Source organism: Limanda limanda, chromosome 16 (genome assembly GCF_963576545.1).
Source record: "Limanda limanda chromosome 16, fLimLim1.1, whole genome shotgun sequence".
In the NCBI taxonomy this organism is placed as follows: domain Eukaryota; kingdom Metazoa; phylum Chordata; class Actinopteri; order Pleuronectiformes; family Pleuronectidae; genus Limanda; species Limanda limanda.
The window spans coordinates 7,299,585-7,324,475 of record NC_083651.1 but is presented as its reverse complement, the minus strand read 5'-3'; the positions used below and the strand labels follow the sequence as shown (position 1 = coordinate 7,324,475).

Sequence of the window (24,891 nt, the reverse complement as noted above, 5' to 3'; positions counted from 1 at the left end):
TTAAATCACCTCTGTTGGGTAATCAGAGGCAACTTGAGCAAGCAGCTTTGAGCCAGATTGTGTGTCATCTGTCAGCATTTACACAAAGACCAGTTCTTGCTTGAACACTATAACACCACATCTGTTTGCTTTGCAGGGCACTTTTTTCCCTGTGCTAAGGAGGTTATGCTTCTGTCCTTGTCTGTGTGTTTGTGTGTTTGTAAGCAAAATTACTTAACAGAGTAATAAAGGTATCAGCCTTATCTGAACTTATCTCATTGCCAAAACAAATTCATATAAGAGCCCGCTTTTTACCGTTTTCCTGGGGAATAATTTATGGATCTCAAAGGAAAGTGTCATTCACATTCAGGGGACTGGTAAATGCTGTGTGTGTACATGCTCTCCTGAGTGCCATTCTAGTTTGAAATAGTTTAATTTGGGTCAAACAAAGACAAACAAATGATCCAAGGACGTTTGTCCTCCGTCCGTTGGTTTGTCAGCAAGATTAAGCAAAACTATGTAAAGGATGTCAAAAGTTGGTGGAAGGATGGAACTTGGGCAAAGAAAGAACCTACGAAATATTGGTGTGGATCCAGAAAAATGGGCAGATGTTATGAATGTTATTCTTTTTTTACATATTCCCCAATTGCCCAGGGATCATTTATGAATCTCGATGAAACATGAGACATGTAAAGAACTGATATCTATGAGTGTGTGCAATTTGGTGCAAATACAAGTCCTGGTCTGGTGGATTTAGATGAGGTTCGAAAAGGAGGCTTCTGGGTGTTGGCAAAGACAGGCGCTGTTCTGAGTATCATTAAATTCATCTCAGCCCATCCATCTGGGTACAGACTGGGTCAATATATTGCATATCTGTCAGGAGATCCAGTACCTCTCCGGTTTGAAATGTGGCCCCACAAAATATCCTGTCCTCAAAACGACACCATAGCACTGTCTGCACTGCGATCCTCCTTTAATATTAAGCCAAGGAAGAACAGCCCTGGTTTGTTTACGGTTAGAATAATGAAGTCATTTGCAAACTAGACAAGATAACCTGTGATGTTTATCCCAGTGGTTGCTCACAAGTGAGTGTATTCAGAACAAACACCAACTACAGTTACTCACAATCCAGACCAAAAGTCAGGAATACCTGTGGAGTGAGTCCACATGCAAAGACACTGATTTATTCTGTGTTAGCATCAAGAGAAGAGACTTCACCCTGAAGGAGCCACGAGGCCGGGGCTGTTCAGTCTCCAGATTATTTTGCTCCGTCATTCGGGCTCTGGTTTACCAGGGGGCTCCCCGCTTTGCCCCCAATGAATACAAGCACGCTTGTGGTTCACAATAGAGCTCCACTGCTCCCTGAGAAGGGGGAAGGGCATTGCATTCCTTCACTGACCTGCTGTTTGTGGCAATAACAGCCGCTTTGAATGCACCTTTGCCAACCACTGTTAAAAAGATGAGGCTAAGCACGGTCCCCTGAGCTTTGCACCTTGTTCACAACAAGCTACGTGTGGAAGGGAAGATGATCTGGTTTGTCTGTTTTGTTTTGGAGAGGTAAGCAGTGGAGACTGGCCGACTGGAGATCTGGGAAGAACAATGTGATCATTCAATCTGAGTGGATACCTCAGGAGGCTCATTCTGACTGGAGAATCTCATTTGAGTCACTTCTGGTGAAAGTGCAGCACAAGGCTGTTGAAAATGCAAGTGCTTTGTGTCACCTTTGACTGAGGGTGAGGTTAACGCCACAGAGAGTAATACCATTTTATTTCCTCAGAGTAATGAGTGCACGTTGTGCTGACTTTAGACCCCTCACTCTGTGATTCATGCCACTAGCTGCTCCAGATCCTTTTTAGCCCTAATGTGGGAAATAAATAGTGCACACTCCCCTTTTGTCTTCTATAATGAACAATATGAAGTGTGGGAGAGAGCTTCAAAGAGATGCTGAGCGGGGGTGGCGGGGGGGCTGAGGTAATGCACGTGCGGCTCTTGGCAAAGAAAGTGCGACACGGAGGAAGGGGCCTCACGATGCCTACAACTTCGGAACATGTGCACGAGCAGGAAGAGGGAACACACCGCTATCAGCAGGGTTGTGTGCTGCTCCACACAGTTTTGACACGACTGGAGCAACACTTCAAAGTCCTTAACCCTGTTTTCGTGCCATTCCATTTAAGAAATATCGCAAAACTGAACCCTATTGTCGCAAAACCTGAAGTGGAGATGACAATTCACACGTCCAGACTCGATTACTGTATTTCCCTTTCTACCTGCCCCAGGAAATCACACTGGGCCACCTATACAAATGGTCCTGTTGACTGTTATCCAGCCAGATGACCCACACCACACTCACTCTACATTCTTTACATTTCCTTCCCATTACATTCAGCATTCATTTTTAACTTCTCATTGTAACATATAGATACAAAAAATTAAGTAACAAATGGTGGTTGCACATTGGCTCAGACATTATGAAGTGTCATACTTACAGAAAACAAGGGTTTATTTGTTGGTTGGTTGATTGGCTGAATAATGAAAAAACTGCGGAACAGATTTTCATGAAAGTGTGGAAGGGCACGACCTGGGGCCACAAAGAATTCATTCTTCTTTTGCATATTCACCAATTTGTCAGGGAATTATTCATGGCTCTTGATGGAAAAAAAATCTGACATGTTCCTTTTCTATGCAATTCATCAATATTGGACACAAACTTCACATCTAAGTTGGCAATGCAAAGGCATCAAGATGTAATCATTGGATAAGTTTGAAATATTAAATTTGAAATATTGTGTCAGACTGCTAAACTGGTCAGGCCAATATCAGTTATTTGAAACTACAGCAGTATTGGTGATTATGCAATGAAGAAATACATTTTTGTATCCCTTTCTCCAACTATGAGATAGGGTTGGCTTTGTTTAGATATTCACTGATTCCTCTTTGGAGTAATTTATGGATCTTGTTGGAAAAAAATCTGACATTTTTAGGGGCCGGATATTTATGAGTGTGTGCAACTTGGTGCAGATCCAAATGAAAATCCAGGTCTAGTGGATTTAAATGAGGTTTCTTAGGGTGACTGCCGGCCATTGGCAGAGGTGGGAGCTGTGCTGAGAGCCATTAGATTCATCTCATCCCATCCAACTGTTCGCAGAGAAATGAAAATTAACTCATTATCTACTCACCACTGTGCCGGTGGAGGAGGTGGGGGAAGTGTGTGAGTCCACAAAACACTTCTGGAGTCTCAGGGGTAAACTGCAGCCAAATTCAGTACAATGAAGGTAACTGGGGACCAGGTAAAAAACGTAAAAAGCAACAAAACAAAAAAAACATTAAATGCCTCCATTCTGCTCGTGTGATGTAATTCTGCAGTTGGCCTTATCAACAAGGCCCGGGACCCCCACCTGACTCGAACTTTGATTCCACCCCCACACCTCTAGGATGTGTTAAATTAACACATTATATCATATTATATTATACTGCATTACATTGCATATTGCAATCTGACACTGTTCACTGTTTTGCATTTAGCATTTCACTTATTACTTCACTTTTTATATCTTTTATCTTTTATATATTTTTATTCAGAAATGTTTACGTCAAAATAAATGTTACTTTGTATAAATATTGGTAAAAAGTGAGTTAATAAGAAGTAAACAGTGAGTAAATATATACTGGTTTCCTATTTTTTATTGCTCTCCTATGTATGTTGTATTTATAGCGTTTTTATGTTTCTATGTTCATTGTTTGCACCAATAACCAGAGCAAATTCCTTGTATGTGTAAACGTACTTGGCAATAAAATACTTCTGATTTTGATTCAAGGATATCTGAGGACATTAGGGATAAAAACATGGTGTGAATGATGCCTTTCTGTAGTCGATTTAAATGTTGGCAGCAGTTTGGAGGCATTTTATGCTTTTTTTTCTGTTATTTTATTACATTTGAAGACATAACTTTAATTATATTGTATTTGGCTGCTGCACTGTTAACCCCTGAGACTCTAAAGGTGTTTCGTGGACTCAAAACACTTTCACCCACAATCCTCATCTGCATACTGGTGAGTAGACAAAGAGTGAATTTTCATTTTTCGGGTGAACTATCCCTCCAACGTGTATTCACTCCAGTTTCTGACGAGAGAGATCCTCCTTTAACATGGAACCGGTGATAAACATTTAAATGTGGATTCTTTCTTTAGCTGAGAGTGGAACGTGTGATTCAACAGCTCGGTGGGTTTCTCCTTAAATATAAAAAACATATAAACACAAAGGCCTGGATCGTCTCTGCAGCACAGACAGGACGAGTGTATTATTACTGTTATTGTGGAGTTCCAGGGCAAAGTTAACAGAGAAGGGGGCTGGGGGGGTCGGGGGGTATTGCGTCAGGAATGCTGGCGGATGATCGCTTCCCTCCACTGGAGACCAGGGGGTGGGGAGCCTGTAAACTGGGAGGAGGAGGAGGAGGAGAGACAGAAAAAGGGGGGGATTTGGGAACAGTCTTTGTCCTCACCCCGCAGTACACCACGCAACTGGAGCCGGACACGGAGCTCCCCCCCCCCCCCAGCACCTCCTGGATGGCTTGATATCTGAGCGGGAGGGCTTTCTTTTAAAGAGAAGAAGAAGAAGACAGAGAAGAAGAAGAAGAAGAGGGGCTCCCCGAATTTAAAGAGCAAGTTCCGGCAGAGACGACTAGACGAGCATCGCGACTGAAGGTAAGAACCCGCACGACACGCACACGCCGCGTCCCGCAGCTTCTCCTGCTGCATCCGCGGAACTTGCGTGTTTAACTTTGAGGTTTTTCGTAGCATCGGATTGTGTGTTTTTTTTTTTTTTAAACCCGTTAATCAGAACTGTTGAGAAAACGCTGCGTCAGAAGATGTTCAGTTTGTACGCAGTGGAGTTAGCGCGTTAGTGCAGGCGGCCGGCAGGGGGCACTAGTTCAACCACGAACACTTGGCGTTGCGTGGTCTGGTTTTACAATTTCTCCTAATTTGCGCAATTTAAACGTGCCGGTGTGCGACGTGTTTTCAAGACACAATTTGTTTGCGTGATTCTGGACTGCGGTGATGGAGGAACGCACAGGGCTCGGTCCTTATTCCTAAAGTCCCCCCCCCACCACCACCACCTGCGTGTTAAACCTCCATATCGTGATTTTTTAGCTACACCCTGTCTAACTTCACATCTCTGGGTGAGTCCAAACTACACAACCTGCACTTCCGGTCCCTGTGGACCCACAACATGTTGGCGGCAGCACGTGTAGCCCCCTGGTGACGTGCACCCCAGAGCCACCAGGAGGCGCTTTCATTGTTTTTAATCAGCTTCCACATTAAATAGGATCATTTTTTTATTTGCATTTAATATCAGAATGCATTAATGAATGATGTGCTTTTAACGAAGCAACAATTATTTCCTGTGTGCATGTTTAGTTTCTACTCCAGAAGTGGACACAGCCACATGTGCATTAAGCTTGATTGCATGGTTGATGGTTGAGGGCCGGATGGATTTGATTTCCACCCTAGCTTCACCATTTTTACTCAGTGGATCTCAATCCTCAGATTGGACTCATGCTGGTTTTCATTGTTCTTATTTGGCTTCTCCCTCCGGCTCATTGGGGCCTCTCAGCCCCGAGCGCTTGTGGGGTATATGAGGGATAACCCCCCCAGATGTGAGAGAGGGCCACAAAAGCCTCTGTGTTCTAGTCGTGGAAACTCTGCTCCTGACTGTGGATTCTCTCCGAAATGCTGCAGATTGACAGGAAGTGTCCCAGTAGACAGACCGGTCACTTCTTCAGGGTGGAAAGTTGTGTCTGTCTTCCCAGCTGGAAACAAGTGGGGCTGATTGGCTTGTTTGTTTGTTGTGCAATTCATCAATATTTGTCACAGACTCACTTATCTGGTAATCCACAAGTATCAAGATGGTCTATCTCTGATCAAGATATCTTCAAAATTAAGCTACATGTATTTTGTTTGGAAGTGTCACACTGGGAAACTGACCTAACCTATACGTTTATTGTAGCCATAGCAGTATTGCGGTAGACGCAATGGGCTGTGTAAAACAAAAGTAGAGAAATTAAGTTAAAAAAAAACAACTAAATTTGAGAGACTTTATATATTTGTTGTGTTTATTTATATTCAGTCTTTAGGGATTCATAAGAGAAAACCTACCAGTTCACTATTATCAAGAATTGCCAGAATCGGATTGCTTTAAGTCCATTTAGTTAAAATCAAGCTGAAATATTTAACTTTAGTGAGAACAACTCTTACAACACCATCTTCTTAACTTATTGTATTCGAGGTGTCATCAACTGACCATCTGTGCCACGACTGCACGATACCAGCAATAAGAAATACATAAAAATAATTATCTCAATATTGCAAAGGTTCGATTTAAATTCACGAATTGCTTATTCATTGTGTAAGAAAAATTAAGAGGTGTTGCGTATAATTAGATTTACTGCAGAGTTGTGAAATGTTTTGCTTTGCTTTCTGGATAATTATTGATATCGTCATCTTCCAGCCTAAACCTAGAGCATTTATGTTTACTAAATGTTTGACCATTTTGGTTACAATATGTATAAAAACAAAAGTTTGTATAATTATTGTAGAAGAAAATAGTTTGTGCCACGTCCTGAAGTTATATTTCATGCCTTTGTGAGGGATAGTAAAATAATCTGTAGACTTCTGACTCTCCCAGCACTTGGCCTCAATCAAGTCAGCTGACTGAGCCGCTGTAGCGAGTCGATTCCTTCGCATTATCATTTCCTCGGAGGGCTAACGCTTTTCAGACTTCAGTCCTCCTCAGCTCTTCATCCGGGACAGATGTAATTGTTGGCAATTTTTGTTTTGCCATTTTAAATTTCTGCAGTTAAGATATTGGGAGATGCCAAGAAGGAATTTAATCTCCTTTTGGGAAGTAGAACATTTTCCACCATCTTTCAGGTTAAATCGAACTAACGAGACGCTCTTAACAGGCGGTTTCGTTCACTATAGACGAACTCACTGGCCCGGCAACTTAAAAGCTACAACTGACCCATAATGCAACACTCTGTAAAAGACTTCAGTGAAATTTAACACAGTCCGCATTTTTAAACCCCAAGTTTCAGGAAGAAAATACTGTCTTATAATTGGACGTATACTTCTGCTCCCTGTAGAGAGGCTTAGATCTGTCAGTATGGTCCCCCGCCTCCCCCCCTTCATTCAGTTAAGGCGGTGCTAAAAAAATGCCCAGTCTTATAAAGCCTTATAATTAAAGGGAAAACCTTGAAGTCATTTGTTGTCAGGTGTGGTTTAGCAGCTAACCCAAGACCAAACATTGCGAACACACCCACACAACGCCTGCTGCTTATTTGAGCAAGCTGTTGCATAAGTTGAAATATATATATATAAGCTGGCAAAGTGTGTTATCTGTTAATTTTGTTGGGTTGTTGTTCATTATGTGAATCCAGACCAACAAATATGTTGATGGAGAGCTAGTATGATGCTACCAGGAACACTTGACTACAGAGGGGACCAACACACGTATTTTATGATAATGATTGTAAGGCCAGAGTTATAGATTCTTTAGCTGTATCTGATTCTTGCAGAGTAGAGAGTGATTGTAGGAAATCCGTGACACACTTGCAAACTGAAGCAGAGGCTAGGGACTCAGCCATAATGGGTAACAGTTATTTTTGTGAACTACAACCAATTGGACGCATTCACAAAATCAACAAGAGTGAAGTTTACTCTACCAGTTTCACGTTTGTCACGTTTTTAGAAACGTTCAATTGCTCACGTTCACGCTATGAATATTTCTGGAAATTTTACTGGCCGGTTGGCTGGAAAATGTAATTGGAGCATTTGCATTAAAACGCACACGCCCTTAAGAACATTGTCATTTGGAGCAACTCCTCAACATCTGCAGCCTTCACTAAGCGGAGTCTAGGAGTTGAACTTTGTCTTGAAACCTGGCAGTAAAGATGTCATACATGAAATATGTTGAGGTGTAACCGTTGGCTTGCAGGATATAGCTGCATAAAGGCAGCTGTGCAGAAACCGCACATGGAATTATAATGTTAGCGGCAGCCACTGTTCGCAGCAAAGACACAAACATACGTCTTAAACAGGGCATCTACCGAGGAGCGATCTGAGGGAATCATGTGCCTAAATAAGTTTCACTGCGTAGTGACATTCCAGGTGAAGACAACTTATCAACGGGATAATAGAGCCTGATACACAATCTTACCCCCCTCCCCCTTTCTGTGTGCGTTTTACATGTAAACACACATTGGAGACAGAATGTGAACTCTTAATCACCACAGAATAAATGAAATCAATGATCTCATCAGAGAGTCTGATGAACCAGCCACAGTCATGAAGTTGAGTTGTCTTACAGCAGATCAGTCATCAGTTTGTGAGGAGGAGCTGAGCTGCTGCTGCTGCACAATGGAATCCTTTGTGCTTCATGCTAAACCTTTATGTATTGAAGGATGGTTTCATCCAAACTAAACATAGAATTTACATGGTCAAGCTCCTTGACACTAGGTAAATCCTTATTTAAAGAGAAGTTGTTTGAAGATGACAAATACTGTGACTGTCTGAAACCAACCAGAGATTCCCAGGAGGAGGTTGTGAACTTTGTCGCAAAACATTTAAACTTTGAGCAGTTGGATGTAAAGCACTGGATTTGTGAATGAGCTCATAAAGCACAAGTGCTGTACTGATACCCACTGCCTGCCATTCGCTACTTCTAGTGTTTAGTTTAGCTGTTACGTTAACTGGGACCAGTCAAACTAAGCCTCCAGGGCCCAACACCAGTCTGACCGTATTCAGCACTTTTCACTTATGGCCTGAAATAACGCGATTTCCCTTTTTAGAGGCCTTTTTTAAAAGGGTCTTACAAGTCATTAAATATGAACATTGTGCACATGCTGTTGAACGGTACCCAATCACCTCTGCCTGATTTGATCCATTAGGATATTATATGAATTTTTTTTTAATCTATCATTAAAACCATTAAAGAAATGATATTCTAAATGGAATTAGAAGTGTATTCCACTGTAACTTTTAATCGTAAGACCACACAGCAATATTGTAAAAAATCTGCAAGGTTGCTGAAGTCTTTGGAAAAGTTTAATTATGTGGGGGTTAAATGTCCGGTCCATCTCTGGGCTGTGTTTACATGTAGCATTACAGAGCCTTGGGCTCACCTCCTCACATCTTGCTGACCACAGCACAATGTGGGTATGTTTGTACAGCTCGTCTGAGAATTCTCCAGACATGGGAGGACAAAGCTGCTGCTAAAAGGAAGTTGGAAAGCAAATCTGACCATCTGGGACTTTATAGTTCTGTTGGTGACCTTATGTCACAATGAAACGATGTCACTAAAAGTGTCCTATTGACAGACACACTCTGCATCCTATACACTGTGGCTGCAGTAACGTAGCTACTTTTTTCAGAACAGAAGCTGTGACATTTGTGTTATGTAAAAACCAAACAATCACCAATTGTCATTTGGTTTCAGTTTGGTAGATAATTTGACTAAACGCAGTTAAAAGGAACCTGTTCTTATAGAACCCCACAACTTTCACGTTTGTGCTGTAATGCAATTTAAGTCAATCTGGATTTTCTGTATCATTAAAGGATGGTGATCGAACTGTAAGTTAACACCTTATGAATGATAATTGTGTTAAAGCAACAAAACGTGTGGGCGTGTGAGTCAGTAAAAAGGAAGCAGATTGTCTACTCTGGAGTTGGTTGCTTAGTTACAAGATATACTACAAACACTGGTGAATAATATTTTGAGGATTTTTGTATTCGGACCAATGAGGTGGAACCGTTACATTTATCATTCACTGCTGGTAGTCAACTGATAAGACCCAGGAAGTGGTGTTCAGGAAGTCTTATTTAGGACGTGGATGCGAGTGACTGCGTCGTCGTTTTCAAATGTTTTTGCCGGTCCACACTAAAACAGGGCCAGCAGCGTTTCTAAACTTCCTTAACGTTCAGGCTCTCAAACACCTTTTATCCCCCTGTTGTGAGGACACTGGGTGAAAACGTAGAAACAGCAATGAGTTTAAAAACTCACACAGCACACACCCAGCAGCACGAAAGAAAAGAGGGACTGGTAGGATTCCTGACCTAATCCCCATCAAGGGGGAGAAGGAGTCCTGCTGACAAACAGAGCATGAACATGTGACATTAGAGGAGTTGACCAGCTGACCTGAAGCTTTCAAATCGCTAACAGGGATATTTGGAGGCTGTCGAAGGATCCAAAACCAAATACTAATAAAAGATGCCGATGATTGTCATGGAAAGGATTTAGTGAAACTGGTTGATTTGCATTTACGTCTGAAGATATTTTAATAATGTACAGCTCTTTAACTTCAGAAGACGCCAACAGCAACAGCTCTGAGCCCTTCAGGTGTGGACTGGAACGGTATCTTCAACTTTCAGCTTTCCAGTAACTGTTTTGGTGCTTAACACAACCATGGCAGTATATTTTATTAGTACTGGCTAATTACTCAGAAGGAGTTATGAGACAGTTCTCAGATGGTGTGAAACCACAGCAGCTCTTTGTTGCCTCTGTAGTGCAGTCGGCTCTTTACTGTGGCTCACTCGGATTATTCAACCCGACAATCAGGATGAATGTGACGTTGGTTCAAGGATGTTAAATCCTCAGACGAGAATTATCATATAGATCAACAATGTTGCTGTTCTGAAAGGAATAGCATCTGTAATCCTGGTTCCGGTTAAGTTTTGTGTATTAGAACAGAAGTTTGTCTCATGGTCCGTCCTCACTGTCTTTGTAGAACATGTCCTCATTCCACAGTCCTTGGATTAGTTTTGGATTAGTGACTGACTGATAGCATCTACTGAGACCTCTGGGATCTCTGCAGCCCCCCTTCATAGATCAGAGGGATTGTTCCAGATGTCTCTAGGTAACAGTGAAACAACTGCTCCACCTTGTGGCTCGGTAGTCCAACAACAAGAAGTCAAAAAAAAAAAAAAAAAAAATACAATGACTGGCGCATACCTCTGCCGAGCCCAAACAGTCCCCTTAGATGTAATCAAGCTCTGGCACCACAGATAAATTATGCCACAGGCACCCAAATGTTTAGCAGCGGGAATGTTATATTATGCCGTTTTATTTGAAATCGCTTGTTGCTTACCAGTCCTGGCCTTGAACTTGATTTTGTGTTATTACGAAAAGTTCTATTCTTTTATGTTTCATTGTCAATGCCTTCCTCCTTTCCGACGCCTGAATACATTTTCTGTCTCTTCACAGGTTTGAGAGTTTCCCTCCTGTTCCAGAGGCAAAATGAGCTGGAGCTTCCTCACACGGCTGTTGGATGAAATTTCCAATCATTCCACTTTTGTGGGTAAAATCTGGCTCACCCTCCTCATCGTCTTCCGCATCGTGCTCACAGCGGTCGGGGGAGAATCCATCTATTATGATGAACAGAGTAAATTTGTGTGCAACACTCAGCAACCCGGTTGTGAGAACGTGTGCTATGACGCATTTGCGCCGCTGTCACATATTCGCTTTTGGGTGTTTCAGGTGATTATGATCACCACCCCCACCATCATGTACCTTGGCTTTGCTATGCATAAGATCGCCCGCATGGAGGACGAGGACTACCGGCCCAGGAAGAGGATGCCCATAGTGAGCCGCGGTGCCAACCGGGACTATGAGGAAGCAGAGGATAACGGGGAAGAGGACCCCATGATCCTGGAGGAGATTGAGCCTGACAAGGAAAAGGAGGTTGTGGAGAAGCCCAGCAAAAAGCACGATGGACGCCGCCGCATCAAGAGAGATGGTCTGATGAAGGTCTACGTGTTCCAGCTGCTATCACGTGCCATCTTTGAGGTCTCCTTCCTGTTTGGACAGTACATCCTTTATGGGATAGAAGTGGTGCCGTCCTATGTATGCACGCGCTCTCCCTGCCCGCACACAGTGGATTGCTTCGTCTCGCGTCCTACAGAGAAAACAATCTTCCTGCTCATAATGTACGCCGTCAGCGCCTTGTGTCTGCTCTTCACCTTGTTGGAGATCCTCCACCTTGGCATCAGCGGTGTTCGCGACTGCTTTTGTGCACCAAGGCCTTCCACACCCCGCCACCCAGCTCTGGCGAGCCAGAGATCCTCCATCTGCCGCCAGCCCTCTGCGCCTCCAGGCTACAACACAGCTCTGAAGAAGGACCCAACAGGAAAAATGAACTTTAGGGACAACCTGGTGGACTCGGGCCGCGAGTCGTTTGGGGACGAGGCTTCGTCACGGGAGCTGGAGAGGCTGCGCAGACACCTTAAACTTGCCCAGCAACATCTGGATCTGGCTTACCAGAACGAAAGCCCGTCACGCAGCAGCAGCCCGGAGTCCAATGGCACGGCAGTCGAGCAGAACAGATTAAACTTTGCCCAGGAGAAGCAGAGCAGCACATGTGAGAAAGGTATGGTTTCTACCTTTTTCATCCTTTCATTGATTTTTATTTTGTTCCAACCACAAGCCAGCTTGTATCTTTTATTGTGAAAAACCCTCAGACTAAGTATTTTACTAAAGCTGACTCCTTCACTATGTTCACAGGTCTCCGTGCGTAGGTTGTCACCCGCTGAACACTTCACACCAGGAGCACATAAGGAATCTAAATGGTGATCGTGTGCATGTGTGATGTCATGAACTTGCTTGAGGTGGATGAAGTCAGCTCAAGCCTTCCAGTGTTACGAGCCCACAGTGGTCGAGCAACGAGTCGAACGAGGAGGAGAATGGTTGTCTCAACTCAGCAATACTTGAGACGCCAGCCTGTCTGAAGATCCAAAGTGCTAACAAACTACCGTCGTGCAACAAGAATGGTTATGGTTAACGTCTCCCTCAGGGCAGCTATTCCTCTTTTCCTTATTTGATAGTTTTTATAATGAGACTTAGAGTTATTAGTCCTTTTTTTAAGAGTTTGTCCTCCGTTGGAAGTTCACAGTGAGTGCATCTCAAGTTTGCCTTAGACTGAAACTTGAACTTCACATGATGGCATTTTGTAAGGCCAAGCCAGTCGTAGTGCAAAACATGTTTAAACTGTAGGATTTTGTGAGGAACTGAATCAGCGAGTGCTTGTAGATAAATGTTGAAGGCACAATTCGTAAAAAAATGAAAAAAGGAAGGTACTGGATGTTTGTCGTGCTGATGAAGACTTGTTCATACGAAGGTTTCTTTCAAGTGTGTTGTCTTTTTTTTGTTTTTCTTCCACAATGATGGTACTGGGCCAGTCAACATTCCCAAAGTCTGGTGCCTGGTAAAGTAACTGGAACACACTTGGGGTGCCTTTCTCCAAAGGAATAAACAAACCTGGGTAATGCTTGAAAAACATGTAACTCTTGATATTGTATTGTTTTAAACTTTGTATTTGACACTGTTCTTTATTTTTGTACTAGTATAGAATATTGTGGTATTGAAAATAGGCTCTTGTCACTGTGGCCAACATTTTTCTCTTCTTTTGGTTAAAGAATGACATTCATACTTGCTTCGCTCCCCAAAGTGTTATTCAACCGACGGACTAGTGCACGCTGAAAACGGTTCGGTGCATCAGCTTCTGTCATGTTAGTAACGTCGTCTTTAAAAGCTCAACAACATGCAATCTATTTGAATAGGTGCACATCATCTTTCACCAGCAAGTGCTTCCTCTTTCAGACCCAAATGTAATCGTTTAATAAGGGAAAATACTGTGCGTCATGTTCTATGTCTGAAAGTGCTGATGTTTGGATCGTTGTTGCGACCGTTCCAGAGTCTCAATAAGGGGGTTGGTAAATGATGTAATCATTTCAATGTGAATTCAGTTGCATGTATGCGCTCTAAGATGCCAACTTTTTCTATTCTGAATCATACCCACAGTGCCGTTGGTGCCAACTCGAATATTGTCATCTCAACTTATTTTTGACCTATGCTTTTTGTACTTTTATACGTTTTGTATTGATAGTACTTTGTGGTTAGAATTTTTTTAAATAAAACATTTTCAGCAAATGCCAGTTTTGAAATGGTGTCGGAATCTTTTCTATACTTATATATATTCCAGGTCCAGGTATACACTTTATTATTTTATATTTTGCATTCATTTCAAATTTTAAGTGATGGAACAAAATCTGGAAAGGCCCGATATATAGTTGCTTAAAACTTATATTCGTGACAAATACTCTCTTAAGACTTATAACGGTGCAATAAAAAGCTAACTTGTTATTTAACAGAATAGATTTCTGAAATTACGCAAAAGTTTTTGGTTAATAATACATAGTTGCCATGAATTACCTATTCGAGTGTGTTAGATGGAGAGAAATAATTTTCTTGCAGCCTCTCCTAAACCAATTTGAATCTACAGTGCACTCTAGTGGATTGTAGTGATTCCTACAGGGCAAAGTCCAAGAGCCTGTAAAGTGGAGAATGTGTAATACTACATCTACTCCTGGTAGAATAAAATGAAAAGGTGAGTCTCAGCCTGCCTTTGCAAACATTTAATTCTTTAATGATTGAATAATTTACAAAGTGAATACAAAACATTTTCAGCTGCCATAAAAACAAACTCACAGACAGATGTTATGAGATTCAGTGTTGTTCAGGATCAGTTTAGCAGAGAATCAATAATGTGATTATAATTGAGTAGTGAAAGCAGCAGTAAAATATTGGATATATTATTGAATGACAGCAAAATAGAATACATTTGCTTAATCATGTTTTTATGACCAGATCCAAGTTCTTTTCAAAGCCTGCAGTAAATATCAAAAAATATTTAAACTTCAGCTTTATCAACATGCAGGTAATTTCATACTGCTATATGAAGATGCAGCTTAGACCTTTTATTGATACAGTTTTCATTCTTAAACTTTAAAATTAAAACTTCTATTCCATTATTTAAAGTTTCTCTTACAGTCCTTTCTTGGAGCGATTTCTTGCCCTAAAGAAGCAAACAGATGAACCAATAGCTCCCAACACGGCAACAACCAGGAGAGCGAATGTGGTGTTGAGTCCAGTCTCAGCGTCACCGGTAGAAAGATTCATGCCCAGGAATTTCACTCTGTCATCAGTGATCGGAGCACTCGTCCCTGCAGAAAACACCAGCAGGTTATAATATTCATTTTGAATGTATCGCTTGACAGTGTGATTCTACGTAATCAAAAATCTGAAGTCCTTCTATCACATGTTATGTTCCGTAAAAGAAAAACACTTTTCTGCTGCCTCACTAAGGGTAAGAGAAGCAGACCAATACCACTGCTCGGATAAATATGAAACTATACAGCCAGCAGAGGCTTAGCTTTAGCTTAGCATACAGCCTGAAAGCATGAGGAAGCAGCTCCACCGCCTCTGAGGTTAGAAACTACCTCTTGTTTAATACTCTGACAATATTCCATGAAGTCACTGCTCTTGACTAGGAAATCACATTAGTCTATAAAACTGTAACTTGTTTTTGTACAGAGGCTTTTAAACTGATAAGGCCTGCGTCGGTGCCTACTATGCTAAGCTATCAGTCCAATGGTTCCAATAAAATCTGGAAACTCGTGTCACACTTTTCCGTTGGTCTGTGACAATCACACAATACACTACAAAGTAGATATTGTATATTGTTCAGTGAAGTCACACACGACAAGACACTTAACTGGGAAAAAAAGAATACAAATATCTGAGGATGAATTAAATGTGCAGTGTGTAGAAGTAATCGAAACCGTCATCAGTTTACCTTCAGGCACGGGGCTCAAACACTCATGGGGCCCTGAGGCCGGGTCAGGGAATCCGTTGCAGTTGATGATGGTGGAATAGGCGGCGACAGAGGACTTGGCCACACGAGAAAGCTCAGGGTCTGATCGATTGACGTAGAAAAGGCCAAATCTCTCTGAAAAGCCAGTTGCCCATTCTAGGTTGTCCATCAGCGACCAAGCTGTGTAACCCCGGATATCAACACCATCCAGCAAGTTGGCTTAAAGAGACGGACACAACGAACACCATTTAAAATTCTGACACAAACAACCTTTACTGTAAAGTTGTTGGTAACTGTTTCACTTCATCCTGAATGTATTTCATGAAAGTTGCAGTTTTATACCTTTCAGCGCCTGGTTGATGTATTGTTCATAGTAGTAGCTCCTGTAATTATCATTCAGGTCAATAGGCCCTCGCTCTGACATGCCATTCTCAGTGATGATGATAGGTGGGTTCCCATACTCCTCCTTTATAAAGTTTAAAATCCTCCTAAATCCAAACGGTGACACCTTCAGCCACGATGAGCCTGAATCCAGCCAGGTGCGATCAGCGATTGTCCCTGCTCCCCTGTGAAGATCGATCATTTATTCTTCTTTTATTCATGTGCTGAACATCGAATATAGTGCACAATAAGCATATGAATATTTTTATTGAACCATCTGGTGAATATTACTGTTCAATAAGCCTTATTCATGAAATAGTGCAGAGTGAGAGGGCAGCTCATGAGGTAACTGCAGTGTTGGTGCTGCTTACCTGTCAGCGTCATAATGCTGAAGTTTCCCGTAATCCACAGGGAACGCCAGCACAGTGGTGTAATGGTTGAACCCGAAATAATCATAGGTACCCTTGATTCTCTTAATCTCCTCAGGAGAGAACTCAGGGAGCCTAGAGAAAATAAAGTGAAATAGTTGAATTTACTACACCAACACCACATGTGTGAGCTATAGGAAAATGGAAATTAACATGGCCCTCCTAATTTCCTATTTTATCTCATTTTGCCACAGATTACGTCTTGACATTATTTTCCATTCAGAATTCAAATTAGTGTTTACAATACCGTGATTTTGGCAGACCAGCTGCTAAGCTTCGATCTCGAATGATCGTCTTCATCATGTTGCTGTAGTCTCCATTAAATACAGGATGGGCAAACCAGCCAATGTAAAACTGCAAGGAGAGACACAGCTATTAGATACTTTACACATGTTGAAAGTTATACCATTTTTTAAATAACTGTACCTGCACCACACGTTTAGCAGCATCAATGTCCTCCTGCTTGTAGGGATTCCTGGGTTCCGACCAGTCAGAGTTTATAGTGATAGAGATAATTCCGTTCTGTTTGGCTCGGTACGTGTCATTGTAGAGGTGCCAGGCTTCAGCATGAGCTTTAAGCAGGTTGTGACCCACAATATAGGGCAAAGTGCCTGGTCGGAAACTGATCCCTGGACAAACAGAGTAACACATGTTAAAGTTATTTGCTTTTTGTGGTTTTAGCAATGTATATGTTTTGTGGTTTTAAAGGTCTAAAGATTATATTCTTTAACTTTTTAGTTTTCTAACAGTGCAACATTTTGTTAGTGGCAGTAAAAGTGTAATAATTTTTTCCAAATAAACAAGCACACATTGGTGCGAGGTTGCATTTAAGATGGAGAGCATTTCATTAAAACATACCTGGGGCAGCTGCTCCATAGCCGTGGCCTATGTTGGCGACATTGTACGGCTCATTAATAGTGATCCAAAATTTCACTTTGTGACCAAGACGGCTAAAGATGAGGTCTGCATAGTCTCTGAACCTGTCGATAATAGTTTCATTCTCCCAGCCCTTAATATCCTGCAGTGCTTGTGGAAGATCCCAGTGGAAGAGAGTGATCTGATTACGGAAAAGAGTAATTTTTTTACAATTTTATGTTGAAAACATTTTTGAGATATTGGTAATAATTACACCTACATGAGGTTGGATGTTTGCAGCAAGCAGTGCATCCACCAGTCTATGGTAGTAGTTGAGTCCAGCCTCATTGATGTGCTTGGTGGTGCCATCAGGAAGCACCCTTGGCCACGATATGGAGAACCGATAATGGGTCACTTTAAGTTGCCTCAATATAGCAACATCCTCTTCTACTTTATTGTAACTGTCGCATGCTACGTCCCCATTGTCGTCATTAGACACTCGGAGAGGAGTGTGAGCAAACTTGTCCCAAATGCTGAGGCCTTTTCCATCTGCTCTCCACCCCCCTTCAATCTGGAAACAGTAGAGGTAAAACAGAGATTTAAGTAGACAAATACCTCCTTGATGAAGCATTAATGAGGGGGAATCAGATTAAAAGTTACCTGGTATGATGCTGTTGCAGTGCTCCAAATGAAATCCTTGCGGAAATGTCCATAAAGCATCTTATCATCATCTGGTTTAGGGAAACCATTGTCCTTCACCACCTGGTAGAAGAAATGAGCGGAGTACTTGGGTGTCCTTGGCCGGTTTGGGTTGGTGAAGTCCACGTGGTGTAAACCAAATCCAATTGTGTACCCGTTAAGCCACTCAAAAGAATCCATGAGAGATGCTGCTACATATCCTTTCACCTTCACACCATCTAGGTCATGGGCTATTGTCGAAATACACACAAGCACAATAAATTAGCAAAAATCTAAACAGTCATGACAATTCATTATATTTATTTATCTTCAGAACTGTGTTCATGTCGGTGCACCTTTAAGAGCCTCATCAACATAGGTCTTGAAATAAAATACTCTAGCAGAGTCATCCCAAGCTGTCTTTGATTCCGTAGCTACTCCATTCTCCGTAATGTAGATCTCTGGATCTCCGTACTCCTCTTTGATCCAGTTGAGGAGTCTCCTCAAGCCCCATGCTACAGCTCTCTGGTTACTGATGGCTGTGGTTGGTGAATCACTTTCCTCTGCTTCTGTCAAATCCTTGTCAAAGTCATAAGAATGAGGTGTGAGCCTCTTTGTAGCGTGGCGTGCAATCTTTGTAGTATAGTGATTTACACAGAAAATGTCAGCAGTTCCCCGGATGAAGCTCTTTTCTTCTTCAGTAAAGGAAGGAAGTCTTGACTCTGAAAGACCTTGGAGTTCACTTTTGTTTCCAACTTGCCATTTCATTGCATCGGGATAGTCCCCATTCTTGAAAATAGGGTGTGCAAACCAGCCCAGCTGGAACTGCAGAGCGCGGTCAGCAGCCACCACTTCTCTGGGAACCGTGACATCTTTAGGTTCTATCCAATCAGCATTGAGGGCAATGGACACTAGTCCACCTTGGGATGTCCGATACTTATCATCATACGTGTGGTAGGCTCTGGCATGAGCTTTTATCAGGTTGTGTGCAACTCTGTATGGTGCAATTCCTGGATTTGTTACATTTGGTGGAATCTGTCCAAGTCCATATCCGGACCATGCAATTGTTTGAGGCTGGTTGAAGGTCATCCAAAACTTTACTCTGTCTCCAAACTTGTCAAAGCAGAAGTCACAATAGTCATTAAAAATATGAATCATGTCTACATTGTCCCATCCACCAATGTCCTGCAAAGCTTGAGGGAGGTCCCAGTGATAGAGTGTCACCATGGGGGTAATGTTATACGCTAAGAGACCATCAATGAGTCTATTGTAGTAGTCAACACCTTTCTGGTTCATGGAGCTACGCCGACCATCAGGAAAGATCCTGGACCAGGACAGAGAGAATCTGTACGAATTCACCCTCAGAGCTCGCAGCATGTAGAGGTCTTCATCAAGTCTGTTGTAACTGTCACAGGCAACATCTCCATTCGCACTACCAGGAATATTGCTAGGTTCTTGGGTGAAGGTATCCCAGATGCTGGAGTTCTTCCCATCTGCATTCCAGCCACCTTCAATCTGGTAAGCTGATGATGACACTGCCCACCTGAATCCTTGAGGGAAGGTACCATAGTGGTAGAGCTTTCTCTCAAAATTGGTTTGTTTAGAGAATTTCCTCCAGACATCCTTGGCTTGTGATGGGACTGTGGAAGGTGGCATTGGGGAAACTTTATTTGACTTCGTATTTGTCATATCTGGTGCATGAAAGAACTGTTTCTTTGAAGCAAAACCATTTTTCTCAATGACTTCAGAGTAAAAGAAGGCAGACTGCTTTGGAGTCCTGGGTCTGTCAGGTAGATCAAAGTTGACATGGTGGAGTCCAAACCGTTCACTGTAGCCTTGTGGACCCTCAAAACCATCCATGAGTGACTGGACAGTAAACCGCTGAACATTTACGCCATCCAGTTGTATAGCTGTTGAGAGAATAGAGACACTGAGCCACACAACCATTTATAATATTTTCCTATTGTTATTATTCTTAGTATTTACAGGGTACAAGACACAAACTCACTTATTTTGTAATTATCTATCACTTAATCATTGATTTGTACAAGAGATGTTTCTAAAATACTAACAAAACAGATGAGAGTATGGAATACTACCTACAGCATACCTTTCAGGGCCTCATTGATGTAACTCCTCATGTACTCTATTCTGCTGATATCATTGAGAGTGTCCCCACTGTACCCAGTAGGCATCCCATTCCCAGTTATGTAGATAGGCACTTTATTAACGTTCAAGTATTCTGTGGAAATGTAGTTTAGAAGCCTTCGGAGGCCCCATGGTGTTGAATATATCAAGTCAGAAGCTGTAGAAGACCACGATGGATCCACATGAGCCTGGAAATCACCAACTCCCTGAGGACCAGCGGTGCAGCCACCATCACGATTGTTGACCAACCTGGAGGTATAGTGGTTTAACCCGAAAAAGTCTGCAGTTCCATGGATCCTCTTCCTGTCTTCAGGAGTGAAAACTGGAAGCCTTGCAGGCTCAGAATTGGGACACAGTCTTTTTTTCTCTTCAATTTGAGTCTTGAATGTTGCAGGATAATCTCCGTCTACAAATATGGGATGTGCAAACCAGCCCAGCATGAACTGCAGGTAGCGATCTGCAGCTACTATGTCTTCAGGTCTGGAGGGGTCCAGGGGCTCGGCCCAGTCAGAATTCAATGCAATGCCAACTTTTCCTCCTTGTTTCATCCGGTACTTGTCGTTGTAGACATGCCAGGCCTCAGCATGAGACTTGAGTATATTGTGAGTGGCCTGCAAAGAGGAGAGAACCGTCAGCTAAATGGATAGGAATGACATATATTTATATTACAGTAATGACTTTACATTCACCTGATAGGAGGCAACCACATAATCATTTACACCAGGGGGGTGCTCACCAGTGCCATAGCCAGCATGGCTCACCACCCAGGGGCTGCTGAATGTGTTCCAAGTCTTGACCCTGTCTCCAAACCTGGAGAAGCAGAAGTCTGCATAGTCCTTGTAGGCTTCAACCATGGAAGTGTTGGTCCATCCACCATGATCCTGGATTGCTTGAGGCAGATCCCAGTGGTAGAGAGTGACAACAGGTTGTATGCCAGACTCAATGAGCGCATCGATCAGGTTGTCATAGTAGAGAGCCCCTTTCTCTGATTGGCTTTCTCTGTGGCCTGATGGGAAAATACGGGCCCAGGAGATGGAGAACTGGTAGGTGTTGACATGAAGACCTCGCAGGAGGTAGACATCATAATCCACCTTGTTGAAACTTTCACAGGCCAGATCAGCTGTCTGATTGTCAAAGGCCAGGCCTCCATGACCGAAGCGATCCCAAACTGTCTCCCCCTTACCCCCTTCTGACCAGCCACCTTCTACCTTGAAGGACTCACTGGACGTAGCCCATTGGAAGTCTGCAGGGAAGGATTCTTTGAGAAAAAGGTCACGCGTGGTCTGGGCCTCAAACTTGTGCCATACACTGTGATAACTGCTTCTGGACTCGGTGTATTCTGAAATGCTACAATTTTTGGAGAAGAGATAATCACAGAACAACATAGAGATATGCAGTAGATATGCATCATAAAATTATTGTTGAAACAAACTCTTACCTGGTTTCAGTATCCTGCATGTCTAGCTTACCCAGAATATCCATCATGTCACATCCCACAATGTTCGGCTCATTGTTGTTCAGGACTGTGAGGTGTTCACAACAGACATTAATAAATAAAATATGCAACTATTAGAATATATTCCCTTTTTGTTATAATGTTTTTTGGGGCGATTGACATTTAACTTGATACAGTTGCTCAAATGTTACATCTATGGTAAACACGTAATTCATGCTGCCTAATTCCTCATCTAACCCCAGCTCAGTTGTAATGACAGTTTTGACATTAAACAATGAGTGTCAGACAGATTGTTTAATCAACTGCTATCGAATAATTTAATGAACAAACTAATAAACAGAAAGTCCAAAGGCTGGTCATGATTTTCCTTGTAAAACCTTTACTGGACCATGAACAATTTATTCAAATCACTGCCATATGATGACCCACAAGAGAGTTCACTTTTATGATTATTGTACAATAAAGGTTTACGATGTTGCAGTTTACAAGAGTACAGCCTTGGCTAGCCGCTGTGTTTATCTTATCTTGGGTTCTGTTTCTATAAGTACGTAAAAGTTAAAAATTGTATAACAAAGTAATCGGCCTATTAGTTGAGCTGTAATGGCATTACCTTGCAGGATATTGCCAAGGAGCTGGAACTGATTGTAAGAACAATCACGAGCTGTCATCTTGTATATCAGTACAGGCAGGTTCCCACTGGACATCTACAACATAACATAACATGCATGTGGTCGTAGAGTAATGTGAAATGCAAACTGAGAAGAAACACCTTGTGTTGATCACTGTACCTGGAAATTCCTCATCTCCTCTGCAAAGTTAGACGTTGAGGCACAGTTATATTCAATGTGGACTGACAGGAAATCCATCTGTTGCAAATAGGAGATACACAACAATATGTTGTTACACTCCTGTCCCTCAATGAAACACACACTGCTTGTGCAGGTAACACATTAGAGACTAACTAACTAAACACTGTTACAGACACACTGTCTCTGTGACTGGTAAATATCTAAATAAAAATATTACTGCAAGACCTAATACTACTGCGTACAATATACACCATGCATATAAATTGCATGAAGTATCTATCTTCTGCCAAAATGGAAGTTTATTCTTTTGCAACAATATATTTTATATCCAATACTTTATCACATTAATACGTGTTGAATTCAAGATCGACATAACATCCGAAACCATTATAGTGACATTTCTATATAAATACATGTATATGTACATATTATTTTGATTTGCTACTAAATAATAACAGCACCTCACTTGTATTATAAAAATTACAATGGTAGGGTAATATGTGTAGGAAGATGAAATATGCAACTTACTGTTGTATCTTTAACCTGAGGAATCATTTCCAGATCACTAGCTCTCAAACCAATTGACAGACGTCTCCCTGTAACATATGAGCATTAAGTTATCATTTAATTTCATTTATGGATCACGTGTTTGGGCTCATACTGGATTTCCACCTGCTGAGTCACATGGAAGGCTTCAGTGTCTTTTCAGCGTTGCAGAAATCGCCCTTTTTTCCACTGAGCTCCACTGATCACTGACACAGTCGTGATAATCTACACATAGAATCTAAGCAGTAATGTAATATAATAGGGTGAAGGGTTTCAGTATCAGTTGGACATAAACCATTTATTTTAAGAGGGGATTCTCAAGACACATTGAAAAGGAAATGTATCACATAGCTTATTAAGCAACCCATAATAACTGTGCTTCCTCAGGACATCTTAATTTTCTCATCTTAAAACAACTTGTTAATCGTTTAATTTTAAAAGTGCTTCAGTACTAATGTTACTCATTTTTAATGTGTAATGTCAATCTTTTTATGTAATGTTGCTTTTCTGTGCTTGTTTCATTTGAGATGCAATACCTCCTGGGGCTCTCCTGTCAATAAATTCCAATATAAATTCAAGTATCGACAATACAATTTATAAACTAAGTCAGTAAATCATATCTTTACCCACCTTCTTCAGGAAACTGTTGATGGTAGATCTTGTAGATGTTGCTATGGAGCTGCAGGATATTTTGCAGAGGCCGCGGAGCAGCCGCAGGCGCCCAATCCCGCATAGCGCCGCCTAGGTCACTCAGTGTCAGCCATGACTCTGCCAGCTCTCCAAACTCCTGAAAGGCAAACTCTGCGTACTGCTGAAACATGTCCAGCAGCTCCCGGCTCTCCCAGCCTCCAAACCGTGACCTCAGAGCCTCCGGCACAGTGGAGCCGTGGAGCACAACCAGAGGCTGAAGGCCCGACTCCAGCAGCTGTCTCAGCAGGGTCTGGTAACAGGTCACCACAGCCTGGTGGGGCTGGCTGGGGAGGCCCGTGGGTAGAAGCTGAGCCCATGACAGTGGCACCTTGAAGTGGGTCACCCCTCTGCTCTGGAGGTGCTCAAAGTACTGTCTAGAGCCAGGAGGTATGGGATGACTGCAGTCAAAAGCATTGTTCACCTCGCTGTTGGAGTTCAGGGGGCCAGCAAGGAGCATGAAGCCCTCCTGTCCATTCACCCCACTGCTCCAACACTCACACACACACACGGCATACAGACCCACAAGCCACAACAGGTTCATTGTGGCTGGAATGGTAGACTGATATTATTCACTGATAGCCAAGCTCCTTAAGGCAATATTCTTTTCTGCTTACAATCGATATCACGTCCATGTGATGCAACTGTTTTATTGCAGCCTTGTGATAGTCAGAAAGACTCTGGACTCCCCCATGTACTCGCATCTGATGAGCATGAAATATGCGGTTGCTATTTGTAAAAATGTTTGAGACATTTTTAGTAGTTTAAAGCTAAAGGTTGAGAGACAATGAGCTCCCTGGCAGTTTTCTATTAAAATCTCTGATTGATATATGTGAGAGACCATCACATTATGGAAGGTGCTAAACCCACCTATTTGTTTCACAAAGGAAGGGCCTAATAAATGCGTACAATAGTATAATTCATAAATTAGATGTTTCTTGGCACATTGCCTACATTTGGGTTATTCAAGGGCCTGAATTAGGGGACATCAATCAATCAATCAATCAAATTTAATTTGAGCAGCCCATATTCCCAAATCACAATTAGTCTCATAGGGCTTTAACATGGGGTGACATCATTTGTCCTTAACTCTCAACAAGAGTAAGGAAAAACTACTAAAAACCCTTTTAACAGGGTAATAAAGACGTAGAAACCTCAGAGAGACATGTGAGGATCCGTCTCCCAGGACGTACACAAGTGCAATAGAGGTCAACTGTAGGAAAACA

The 24,891-nt window shown here is 42.2% G+C and overlaps 2 protein-coding genes across 2 annotated transcripts; one reads left to right on the top strand and one right to left on the bottom strand.

Annotated features, from left to right (window-relative positions):
- The first annotated feature begins 4,503 nt into the window (after positions 1 to 4,503).
- On the top strand, positions 4,504 to 13,959 carry gjc4b (gap junction protein gamma 4b). Its single transcript, XM_061088790.1, has 3 exons — positions 4,504 to 4,680; positions 11,234 to 12,395; positions 12,530 to 13,959. The coding sequence occupies exons 2-3, from the start codon at positions 11,267 to 11,269 to the stop codon at positions 12,541 to 12,543; spliced, it is 1,143 nt and encodes a 380-aa protein (XP_060944773.1). The 5' UTR covers positions 4,504 to 4,680; positions 11,234 to 11,266; the 3' UTR covers positions 12,544 to 13,959.
- Positions 13,960 to 14,848: 889 nt separating this feature from the next.
- On the bottom strand, positions 14,849 to 24,209 carry LOC133022081 (lactase/phlorizin hydrolase-like). Its single transcript, XM_061089093.1, has 17 exons — positions 23,609 to 24,209; positions 22,961 to 23,028; positions 22,412 to 22,489; positions 22,234 to 22,327; positions 21,606 to 21,690; positions 20,857 to 21,514; positions 20,130 to 20,778; positions 18,376 to 19,929; positions 18,002 to 18,270; positions 17,622 to 17,912; positions 17,345 to 17,543; positions 16,913 to 17,115; positions 16,734 to 16,840; positions 16,430 to 16,561; positions 16,020 to 16,243; positions 15,660 to 15,896; positions 14,849 to 15,027 (listed from the first exon to the last, which is right to left on the bottom strand). The coding sequence occupies exons 1-17, from the start codon at positions 24,207 to 24,209 to the stop codon at positions 14,849 to 14,851; spliced, it is 5,628 nt and encodes a 1,875-aa protein (XP_060945076.1).
- Positions 24,210 to 24,891: the final 682 nt, after the last annotated feature.

Excerpts from the sequence above, each read along its gene's own strand:
- LOC133022081 (XM_061089093.1), bottom strand. The coding sequence starts at position 24,209 with ATGAACCTGTTGTGGCTTGTGGGTCTGTATGCCGTGTGTGTGTGTGAG. Across the intron at positions 22,490-22,960 it reads CTCAGGTTAAAGATACAACA|ATGGATTTCCTGTCAGTCCA; the intron begins GTAAGTTGCATA and ends TATTTGCAACAG. Across the intron at positions 17,116-17,344 it reads CTATGGAGCAGCTGCCCCAG|GGATCAGTTTCCGACCAGGC; the intron begins GTATGTTTTAAT and ends CTGTTTGTCCAG.
- gjc4b (XM_061088790.1), top strand. The coding sequence starts at position 11,267 with ATGAGCTGGAGCTTCCTCACACGGCTGTTGGATGAAATTTCCAATCAT.